At 46.3% G+C, this 12,232-nt stretch overlaps 1 protein-coding gene across 2 annotated transcripts in view; it reads right to left on the reverse strand.

Moving 5' to 3' along the window:
• Nucleotides 1–12,232, reverse strand: part of SPON1 (spondin 1) — a 260,311-nt gene that overhangs the window by 104,277 nt on the left and 143,802 nt on the right. For both annotated transcript variants that reach the window (XR_005785063.1, XM_040456799.1), the window contains exon 6: nt 8,000–8,148. Coding sequence is in view for 1 of the 2 variants with exons in the window: in XM_040456799.1 (XP_040312733.1) it covers nt 8,000–8,148 (149 nt within the window). In the remaining variant the exon portion in view is untranslated. The remainder of the gene's footprint in view (nt 1–7,999; nt 8,149–12,232) is intronic.

The raw sequence follows: 12,232 nt of genomic DNA on the forward strand, positions 1-12,232 counted from the left end.
CTTCGGAAGCCACATTAAAACTTACCTACTTGCCTTGTACTGTTTTCATGGTTTTTAAGTAACAATGCAAGGCAGCAGGTGGCAAGGGCAACTTGTGATCATGACAGTGTTCTCCATCCCCATATCCTTTCTCTAATCTCTCTTTTTCCAAATCGTCATGCGTGGGTCTAGTGATGCCCCCTGTTTCCACCTCAGTGGCTGAACCAATCTCTAGACCCAGCATCTTCTTGCCCAATTGGCTTAGCTCTACATCCCAGGGTTCTGTTAATCTCTCTTCTCCTTCATGCTGTCTCTGTTCTCTCTAGTGCTCCCCCTTCTGCTCCTACAGGCCCGACATGCTGCCCTGAATTCTGGTCTTTTGGTTGAGGTTCTGCAATCTGTTCTAATTCTTGCCAATCCACTGCTGCCTTGAAATGTCCATCAATTTACCTTCTACTTTCCATTCCTTTTTTTTTTTTAGTATAAACTGCCCTACCCACAGCTCCTATGTGGAGTAACGAGCTGTGTGGTTCTTTACATGGAGGTAGCCACTGATTAGACTAAGGGTAGATATCTGATACAGGGGTGCCTGTGCACTGACTGTCCAGTGATCAATCTGTCTTCCTAGTGTTTCAGCTAAGAGTCACCAAAAAGGCTCAGTTGGCTATGGGAAGCCAAGGAAGAGAGTTATATAGCCACCCTTTGGAGCCATGTGCAACATTAGCAAGCAGGGACAGTAGGTCTATTGAGGACGGAGGAGAGATTCACATAGAAGAACATAGAAAAGGGGAACCTGGGTGGCTCAGTTGGTCAAGCATCTGACTCTTGATTTTTGGCTCAGGTCATGATGTCATGGTTGTGAGAGCGAGCCCTGTGTTAGGCTCCATGCTGGGCACGGAGGCTCTTTAAGATTCTTTTTCTCCCTCTGCCCCTCCTCAACTCATGCGCATGCACATGTGTGCTCTCTCTCACTCTCAAAAAAAAAAAAAACTCTAGAAAAAACTATGTGACTTTGGGGGACTGTGGGGTTGTGGGAGAGAAAAGTGACAATTTGTCTCAGCTTGATGCCTTCCAGGCATAGCTCTCCTGAGGCTTTTTCACTCAGTATTAACTTGTGTTCTCCTAAGTTCTATTTTGTCCCTACATAAAGTTTCCTTTGTTCTTCAGTTAGTTTGAGTAGGTTCCTGTTACATATAATCAAGAAACTTCATTAGACCATCTCCTTCCTCAGGTTGGAAGCCTTGTCTGCATGTGTGACCTCTGGCTGTGTCCTGATGCATACTAGAAGATCTCTTGGTTTTGATTGCCTCTAGACCTTGTTCTGGAGGTGGCATTGAACTAGCTCCTGCGGACATCCAGATAAGGTTGCTCAAAGGAAGGGGAAGAGTCTGAGGACAGGAATAGAGTTGGAATGGGTATGGAGTTTTGTTGTTGCGGTTTCTTTTTGATGTGAGGGTGTGGTTATTGTCCTCAAATTGCCCCTCAGCTTTGGGACAGAGGGTTAGGGCATATGGGGAGATGGCATTGTCACGCAGGGGAGGAGAAGCAGGCAGAGGCAGAGCCTGGGGGGTGGCAAAGGAGTTGTGTCCTCACTCTGTGGGCATTCTCAGGCTGAGGAGTGACATTGTGAACTTGAACAATTTGAGTCACCAGCTTTTCTGGTTCCTGCAGAGGCTTTTCCATCTGAGGACAAACCCCTGATTTACTGATGAGGAAATGGAGACCCAACCATGAAAACATGGCAGAGATCAGTAGCATTTAGGAAGTGCTTTCTACAGGAAAGGCTCTGCTCCAAGCACTTCATGCATATCAGTACACTTAGCCCCCACAGTAACCCTCTGAAGTTGGCACTCTTACCATCCTCATCTCATGGAAGAGGGAACCAAGGCACAGAGGGGTTAAGCAGCTTGCCAAAGTCACACAGTAAGTGATGGAGCCAGGAATGAATGCAGGCAATGTTGATTCGGAGCCAATGCTTTCAGTTATTATACGGTACTACTTCTCCCGTGTACTGAAGATCAATGGAGCTTTATTGTCACAAACAAAAGCTGGTAATGAGTGTGTGTGGGTGTGCGAGTGACTTTCTCAACCAGATGAGGCAGCATGTCACAATCCATGGAAAACATAAGAAAGAAGGCAATGGGTTTTTTTTTTTTTGCATTTTTTTTAACGTTTATTTATTGAGACAGAGAGAGACAGAGCATGAACGGGGGAGGGGCAGAGAGAGAGGGTGACACAGAATAGGAAGCAGGCTCCAGGCTCCGAGCCATCAGCCCAGAGCCTGATGCAGGGCTCGAACTCACGGACCGCGAGATCGTGACCTGAGTCGAAGTTGGACGCTTAACCAACTGAGCCACCCGGGCGCCCCAAGAAGGCAATGGTTTTAATTAGAGAAAAGTGATCAAAAGTTTAGAAAATCAAAAATCAGGAAAAACAAATGTTTGGTAGACTATGATTTAAATGCTTTAAAAGGAGATGAGAAAAGAAAATTCTCAAGCCCTTTTGGCCAGTACCCAGAGTCTTATACACTATTTTAACTTTAAAGAAAAAGAACACCTGCTTGTTTATTGATTCTTGTGTCACAGGTGGGGTGACAATCCTGCTGGCTGGCTTAAGTAATCTTCCAAGGCAGGGCCCCCTGAAATGAAATAATCAATGCCTGTTTTAGGACCCACCATTATCCGACCTCTTAGGGTCAGGGAAGCCTTGAAGCTAGAGATATATGTAAAAGCGGGAGTGGTTTTTTTCTAGGGCATTTTCCATGAGTGAGTGATCATTCAAAGCTCATGGTTTTATGCAAGAAATATACGTGACTCACTTGTCAGTTAATTCAGATATTTGTTGAGCACCTACTATGTGTGAGATACTGTGTTAGGGGCTGGAGATATTAAGTGGACATCAAACACAAAACACTGAGCTGACACAAGAGCTCAACTTTCTCCCTTCTGCTTCAAACATATAAAAATGTTAGACAGGGTGGGGTACTTGGGTGGCTCAGTTGGTTGAGTGTCTGACTTCGGCTCAGGTCGTGATCTCACGGCTTGAGAGTTCGAGCCCCATGTCAGGCTCTGTGCTGACAGCTAAGAGCCTGGAGCCTGCTTCTGATTCTGTCTCCATCTCTCTCTTTGCCCATCCCCTGCTCACGCACTCTTTCTTTCAAATATAAATAAACATTAAAAATTTTTTTTTAAATGTTAGATGGAGCACCTGGCTGGCTCAGTTGGTTGCACGTCCAACTTCAGCTCAGGTTATGATCTTGTGGTTTGTGAGTTCAAGCCCCACATCAGGCTTGTTGCTGCTGTCAGCATGGAGCCTGCTTCAGATCCTCTGTCTCCCTCTCTCTCTTCCCCTCCCCTGCTTGTGCATTCTCTCTCAAAAACAAATAAAACATTGGAAAAAAGTTGGACAAAATTTAATGGAAAAATTTTTTAAAATACATAACTGAAAACTTAGAAAAATTTGGAAACATTTCCTGGATGCCAGAAATGGGGAGGAAAGTCTAACCTAGAAGAGTGAACAGGAGCTGGTATGTGATGGCCTACTGGGGCCATGGACTGGGATGTGGGCCCCAGGGGCAGAGGGGGAGGTTTTAAGGCCATGTGGGGAGAAAAGGGGAAGTATTGAACAGGTTTTAGATGACAAGTGGGCAGATAACAAGTTGCATCATTTGTACATGAGGCTACTACGACCAAAAGCACAGATCTGAACTTTACATTTTAGTGAGGGAGAGACACCAAACAAGGACTTACAGTCAATGTGATGGGGGTGACGACAGGGGAGGTACAGGGTGCTGTGCAAGCACCTGGCAAGGTCACCCATTTTGTACAGAATTAGGGAAGGCTTCCAGGAAGAAACAAGCTGAGCCTGGAAGGATAATTAGGAGTTCACTGGGTGAAGGGGGGCTGGAAGCTGTTCCAGGCTGAGGGAAGATTCAGATGCTAGAGGGGCATGGCTCTTTGGGGAGCGTAAAAGAGGCTCTGGATGGGCAAAGCTTAGAGCGGAAGCAAGAAATAAGATGGACAGGTGAGACAAGCCTGGATCAGGAAGGGTCCTCAAGCTATGATCAGGAGTTTGAAATTTATCTTAGGGTCAGTTAGGACATCTTAGTCGGAGGCAATGGCATAATCTGATTTGTGTTTTCTTGAAATGGCCCTAGAGCAGTGTGGATAAGAGGAAGAAGACTGGAGGCAGGGAGATCAGGAAGCTAGTGCAATAATTCAGGCAGGAGATGAGGGCGGCTTAGTGGAGCAGTGGTGATGAGGGAGTGAACTGGATGAACTTATGACAGAAGGCAAAAGTTGGGGCAGGGGAGAGAGTCGAGGATGATGCCCAGGTTTCTAGCATGACTAACACGGTGAATGGGCATCGTTGGCAGAGAACCAGATGCCTTGGACACATGCCATAAGGGTGTGCTTGATAAAGTGGAAACAGACTCAGTGCAACGTTTTCCTAACAGTGAGCAAATATCCGCTCACTTTTAGTTCCTGGGTCCACCTACAAGTTGATCTAACATTCTCTACTGCCTCCACCTGCCTCGGGTTACCTTTTTGTGACTTGTCGGTCTAGCCTGAGCTCAGTATTTCTAATCCACAGTCCCCACTGGTCATCAGGACACTCTGTCTGTCCACTAAGAAGTGTGCATTGGGCGTTTCCTCATCTCTTTCTGGCCATCAGTGGTATAGCCAATAACGTGATGGTGATTTTTCATTAATTTTCTTGCCGTTTTGCAGTTAGAGTAACAGTAAAATTTATACTCAACAATATTATTACAATTTTCCACTACTAATGGGGTTATTATTTTTGTTCATTTGTGTTTGAAAGCCATTAGCATAAGATTTACCTCCAACAATATCTACTGTGATTTTTAATGCCCTTGAAACTTACAGGTGAGCGATAAGTCTATAATAAGAGAATGCTAGTAAGCATATAAATGTCTTTCTTGGGAAAAAAGGGCTTTTTTTTCCCCCCATCCTGGTTGGACTCAGGTTCTTTGATAGAGTGATTGGTAGGATATAAGGCATTAAAGGCTGAGAACACTGTGTTAGTTTGTAGATGTGTTCAAACAAGTTCCCAGTTATTCAGAGGACACTTTTATATTCTGGAAGGATTCATATTCTTGCTCTTTTTTATGTTGTTTCTTACCTGACTTACAGAAAAATATAATAAATTATGTGTTCGCAGGGAACAATATTGAGAATTATGAATGGTTTGGAACTAAAGGGGCCTGGAAATCACTCTCTCTGGCTGACTTTCCAAGGGGCTCTGGGGCTTGATGCACTGCTAGTGGAGCTCTGGAAACAGGGATTATTCCAGAGGCTGGTGGGAGGGGTTTCTCTGTGGGGAAGCTGTACCAGGCAGGCAAGTGGACTGGCAGGGCCACCTTCAAGGGTGTGTGACCAGCAGACTCTCAGGGCCCCACGCTATTAAATTCACAGCATCGGGTGCCTGGGTGGCTCAGTCAGTTGAGTGTCCGACTCTCGATCTTGGCTCAGGTCATGATCTCATGGCTTGTGGGATTGAGCCCCGCACTGTCAGTGCAGAGCCTGCTTGGGATTCTCTCTCCCTCTCTCTCTGCCTCTTCTCCACTCACATGTGCGCGTGCTCTCTCTCTTACATCTCTCTCTTACATCATCTCTTACAGCAGCACCATCTTAGAATTCTTAAGTCTTGAACAAGGGGCCCCACTTTGCACTAGGCCTTGCAAATTATATATATGGTACTGTGTACAAGCTTTGGAGCAAGACACATTTGGGTTTAACTTCCAGTATTCTCTGGCTGTTGACTGGGGCTCAGTCTCCTTATCGGTAAAACAGGGATAATACTACTGTCTTCTCAGACTAGACATGAGTGCTAAAAGTAGACACCCGCACCAGGGGGCCTGAAAGACAGTGATAGACCCCGAGATAATGATCAGTGGGATTTTAACTCCCAGGTGCAGTATTCATAATTAAACCTATTATGGTTTAATGTCAGGAATACTAGCCAGCTGGGATAGGCAGACTGTGGGATTAGATAGCTAATCCCATGTGTGCTGGTTAGAAACACACCAAGCAAAGAATGTTTTCCTAAGGGGGATGTTCTAAGGCTGGGGGCCCCATCCATCAGCTTCCAACCTTTTTGCTGCTATGACACATGATAAATAATGTTTGCTGGCACAACTGGTCCCAGTTTCTCATGATTCATACATGCTTCCCTCCTCTCCAGGAATCTCTCGAGAAGGACACCGAATGAGACTGGCATTATTAAGAAGATGCCCTTGACCTTGACCTAATTTATTTTCAAACTTCAGTGTTTCAACTATTATTTGTAATGTGTGTGTGTGTGTGTGTGTGTGTGTGTGTGTGTGTGTGTTGTTTTATCATACCACACAACGGAACTTGCCAAGCCAGTGTACCAGAATCCTGTGCTTGAGAACCAGGAACGTGGACCCTCAGGATCGCAAAGGATCCTCCCCTGTGACAGGCTGGACAGATTAGGACCAAGACGATGCCTTCCAGGGTGCCTGGGTGGCTCAGTCGGTTACGCAGCTGGCTTCAGCTCAGGTCATGATCTCACGGTTTGTGGGTTTGAGCCCTGCACTGGGCTCTGCACTGACAGTGTGGGGCCTGCTTGAGATTCTCTCTCTCTTTTTCTCTCTCTGCCCCTCCCCCACTTGCACTCCCAAAAATAAATAAACAAAGTTAAAAAAAAAAAGGTGGTGTCTTCCATGGCCTCACAGGTGTATGTGCATGAGCAAGGCGAGTTATGAGCATGCTGGCCAGAGTCTGGGAAATACTAGCTAGTTGGTTGGATACACTTGTGATGAATAACATGCAATCTTGAAACATCTGGTTAGACATTTTTTCCCAAGAGTGTAGAAAAGGCTTTAAATCAAATTAATAAAAAACATAAGCTAATTCCTGGGAATTTTTGGATTCTGGTCCAAAAGGATTCTTCAGGAGATTATAGGAGGAGTCAGGGTGACCTGTGCTGCATTCAGTTTAAAGTTCGTGGGCAGCCTGGAGTCCCGACGGGAGACTTCACAGAGAGGCACTAGGGGCCTCAGCTTAGCTTGCCCTCCTGTGCTGCTCAGGCCTGTGGGCACACACACGTCCTGAGACAGGTCCCCAGGGCCTCCTGCAGTCTTAGGAGATGTGGGACAGCCTCGCAGTGACCTGTGCTCTGAAATGACCACATTCCAAGCACGCCCTTGCTCCTTTCTTACTCCCTCCTGAGCACTTGTGAGCAGTGAGCCGTATCTGCCCAGTGGGCCCTCTCAGGCCTGAAGGGCTTCTGTGAGTGCATGGTACCAGCCGAAGCTGGCCCATCACCTCTCCACAGTACAGCCTGTGACTGGCCGTGGAAAAATGGCAGCTCTTCTTGCCAGATGCTTCTTCGGCCTCTTTCTAGTGATTTTAATGAGGGACGATAGCACTGTCAGCCAAGCAAATCAAAAAGAACGATGGGCTATTTCTCCCTTAACTCTCAATGGGATGGGGGGGGGGGCGGGTGGCTAGATAATGGTACAGTTCCTGGCCCCGTGGCACACAGTACGTGGTACATAAAAGATCCTCAGTCCCTAATTATTACAACTAATGACCAACTAACTTGTTAAACACCTCGCGGCATAGTCGCAAAAAGCATGGGCTGATATGCAGTGTATTTTTGGAATAGTGATTCTGGTGTGGGCAACTTCAGTGTCACTCCTGCGACCCTCTCAAGGATCAAAGCAAGAAAACCATAACCAACTGCATTGACTCTCAGGAGGCCGCATCCCAAAACGTGGCCACAGCAGCGGATTTTAGTACAAACTGAAGAAAATGCAAATACAGTCGGGGAAAATCTGAGACCACAGGATAGACATGTGTGTCTCTGTCCTCACATTGACATAAACCCCCAAACTCAGCAAATAGATTTTGCTTCCTATGGCACCGATTTTCCAGCACATTGTACTGTGAATTTCAAGCCTCCAGGAAAGAAATCTAAGGGATGTTTTGACTGCACTCCTGGTTTGGGGTCATTCTGTGATTGTTTTTCTTACCTGTTGCCGAATTTCTTCCTCCATTTTCACAGGTGAGCCCAATTCTGCAACTTGTTTGACACCTTCGCTTGCATATCCTCCGTACTCCCATAGCACGTAATTCTTGGAGTGGGATCCACCAATGATTGCAGACCAGTGATTGGCCCGACCTGGGAAAGCCAATCAGAATGCAGGTATCAGTGTGGCTGTGGCTAATGCATGAGTCCCTTAAATGTGGCAAAGAAAGTGTAATTGGACAATTATTCAACCAGCACTGGCTAAGCCCCCACCCTGTGTTAGGCCCTGTGCTATTCAGGGATGAATAAAACCATTGCTGTAAACAAGAAGGTCTTGGGAATATGCAGACAGGACAACAATAGACAGAAATCATTCTGGGTTTCAGGGAAGCGTTGAAGCGAGACTTTTAAAGGCTGATCAGATTTGTAAGACTGAATAGAGAGGAGAGGCTATTTCTGGCAGACTCAGAACCATTAAATAACACTGTGTGTTTGGGGAGCCATAAGTAATTTAGCATTGCTGTGTCACCAACTGTCAGGGGAGAGGTAGGAAACGATGCCAGGGAGGTAGAAAGGAGCCTGCTCATGGATGGCTCTGCCTCGCATGCCTCAGGAGTTTGGATGCCATTTGAAAGGGTCTGAAACCACTGAAGGGTCCTGAGCAGGGGAATGGCGTACTCGCAGTTGAATTTTAGATAAGTCATCTAGGCAGCCGTGTGAAGAATGCATTAGAGGGAGCAAAAGGGGAGTGTGGGGCTGTGGGGGGAGAGCAAGGAGCAAAGGGTAGAGGGAATGAGTGTGGGCTTGGGAAGCTCTTGGAAATAAGCATGGTTGGCTTTGAGCTGGCTTTTCTGTGCCTTCCAGGATGAGGGGTAGGCAGACTAGCCACGGGAGAGGATGGGGAAAGGTGGTCTGGGTATGTGGAAGGGACTGGTCCACAGCGGTCTGGTGAGGATCACGGGGGAGGGTGCCTACAGGAGGGAAGGGTGACGTGGTGAAGAGGATGACATCAGGGTGACGTGGATGAACGAGGAGGGAGGTGCAGGAGGGAACCAGTGGGTGATGTGGGGGGAACACAGAACAAGATCTGGACAGGACCAAGGCAAAACTGACTGAGGGGTTTTCTAAGTGCCAGGGGGAGGAGGGAGAGGAACAGAGAGTCAACATCAGCACTTCACTGGGTTTGTTTCTGCCTGTGATGAGTATTGATGTATATATATGTGTATATGCTGGTTAATGAACATATAGTCCATCATAAGACCAGGCCAGTTCTCAGCCATTCTTTGGTTGGTTAATAAAGTCCTGAGTTAAAGGACATTTTCAGGCATAGTGAGGAGGAAAACTCGAACTGGGTGGACACAAGTAACAACTGCAGCTCACTCCCCTGTGGCCCGGGGTGACAGAACTCTCTGCTTTACTCTACCACGTAAGAAAACCATTCTGAACAGGGCCAGATCCAGTTTACACGAGCTCCCTGCTACCCCAGAGCCCTCTGCTCCAGGCGCCCATCAAGAACACGGGCACAAAGCCACCCTCCCAGCCTGCTGAGGGCTGCCATGCCCTGCCCCAGGCACATGATGTCACTGTGTAAGCCTGCCCAATCGCCTGCTCATTATTTCCTACACATCAGGGAAATGCAAACCCTGTGTTCATCCATCATTTCCCTAGAGAAGACAGATGGATATGCTGCCAGCTTTTTCTGTAACTCACTTCCTGGGTGACGAGACTCTCCTGGTTGTCATCTAAGCCAAGAGCACTACTTATGTAAGGCCAAGGGCTGGGAGCCACATGTGACCTTTGGTTCATGCTGTGAACACAGGGAGACCAGCTTCAGCGTCTCTTGCTTCTTCTGCCTTGTTCTACCAAAATGCTCCCTTTTCCCAGACCCATCCTGCCTGTAATTCTGCACCTCAGGGGCTTAGCACACACTGTTACCTCTATGCTCTCCTCCTGCTTGGCTTGGCCAACTCTCATCCCTCCTTCATGACTTACCCAGAATCCCCCAGGAGTCCCCAGACTGACCTAAGTCTTGTCTCCCGTCTCCCCATGGCACAGATAACATTTATGATCACTGTTACATGTCTGTTTCCCCACCAGACTATAACCTCCCTGAGGAGACCTGTCCTCAGTGCTGTCCCTAGTGCCTAGCACTGTGTCTGATGCTTTGAGAATGCTTAGCCCATGTTTTCAAAAGCATTTCACCCAAACAGTCAAAGGGGAAGGTGGCAGTATATGTGCTCGAAGCATTTGGGAGCAGGCTTGTACAGATTTGATTGAATATGATTAAATTCAAGTTTCAGCTCAGCAGAGTTCCTGACACCTATTGGGCTAACACACTCAGCTAACCTGCATGCTGTTAAAAAACAAACACCAAGCAGCAACGAAAAAGAGAGGCATTGGTCTTACAAGGACTCAAATGCTAGCATTGCCACTTTCTAGCTATGTAAACTTGGTCAAATTCCAATTACTTTATTTCCCTGAGTCTCGGCTCCTTCCTCTGTAATTCAAAGATGATAATGCCTATCTCACTGACCTATTATAAGAATTAAATTCAATTTTTAAAAGATGAGATAATATATGAAATCACTACTGGCACACAATAGACACTCAATAATTATAGTTTCCTCCTTTCCTGGTTGTTAGGGAGGCTACAAAATGAGTAAAACAAGAAACCTGCCTTTTATTCAGTATAGGCGATAAGAAATCTATGTACTATGGAATAAGAGAATAGGAATGAGCACAATCATAGGGAGATGAGGGGATGGACCCAGATGGGTCTTTCTGATTTATTCATTCAACTTCCATTTACTATGTGCCAAGCACAGTGGCAGGTCCTGGACACTGACAGGAATTGGATAAGGTGCTTGCCCTGGAAGGACTCACAGCCTGGGGGTGGGGAAACAGATGGTTCAGCAGATTACTCACAATCCAGCATGGTCAGGGATATTATAGAAACAAGATCACAGAGCAGAGAGGATGGAGCAGGCAACTCCAAAGTCCCCAAATCCAAGGAATCAAAGTCTAAAGGCATGAGTGCAGAGAGGCAGGTGTCGCAAGAGTGGGATCTGTCTTTGTGGTTCCTTACACTTGAATAAAATGTCATTGTACCAGTTCGACTTTCTGATCAATTTAGTTGTTAGTTTCCTACAATGGTCTTGCAACATATCACATTAAATCAAATTCCAATCCACTGAATGACATCAACCATATAACAGATATCTGCAAGGCACTAGGCCAGGGGCAGGGACCAGACTTCTCCCTGGGGAGACAAGGCAGGTACCCATGGAAAACAATCCACAACATTAGAAAGGGCGATGACTTCAGGTGAATGGCAGTCACTCAGGTGCAGAATGGTACAGGAAGAGAGGCACTGGTGACCAAGAGCCGGAAGAAGTGGGCTCCAGGCCTCTATGCATGACCATGAATCAGTCATTCACTCTCTCAGAGCCTCAGTTTACCTTTTAAAGATAGGGGTAATAATTACTAGCTGGACTATCTACCAGAGTTGTACAAATTAATTGGGCTGGTTTTGGAAAGAACTACGAAAACTTTAAAGAACCATACAATGCAAAGGTCTCGGTACTATTATGGATGGAAAGCATTATGGGAATTTGCAAGAGGAATCTAAAAGAATATGGAAGATCATTGAGACTGTCCAGTGGAAGGAGGCTCCCACGGGAAGATTGGCAGGACAGGAGGAGCAGGGGTTCTGATAATGACATACATATGAGGATTAAACACCTATGAGGTGTCAGGTGTAATGCTTTCGTAGGTGTAATCCTCACTACAACCTCATTCTCACTTTATAGATAAGAAAACTGAGACCTACAGATGTTAAGGAACCTGCCAAAGCTCACAAAGCTAGCAAGGGTCAAAACTGGTGTTCAAACCCAGGTCTGCCTGACCTCAGAGCACACGTTCTTTTCCCTACATCCCACCGAGAGGTCAGGAAATAGAGGAGACTATTTGGTGGACTTGAGGTAGAGAAGCCAAAGAGATAAGATGAAGGAGAAAGTCAGGACTGGGTCAAGAAGGATACTGAGTGCCCACTGTGAAAGGAGGGAAACATGACGGAAGTTTCTTTCTGGGATGAATCAAATGCCCATACTTAGCATGTATTGACCCTTCACTAAGTGCCAGGCACTGTGCTAAGGATTGACCTACATTATCTATATTTTGAGTAAACACTCGAAGAAGAAGAAGAAGAAGAAGAAGAAGAAGAAGAAGAAGAAGAAGA

Source organism: Herpailurus yagouaroundi, unplaced genomic scaffold (genome assembly GCF_014898765.1).
Source record: "Herpailurus yagouaroundi ecotype Mexico unplaced genomic scaffold, PumYag 218, whole genome shotgun sequence".
Lineage (NCBI taxonomy): Eukaryota > Metazoa > Chordata > Mammalia > Carnivora > Felidae > Herpailurus > Herpailurus yagouaroundi.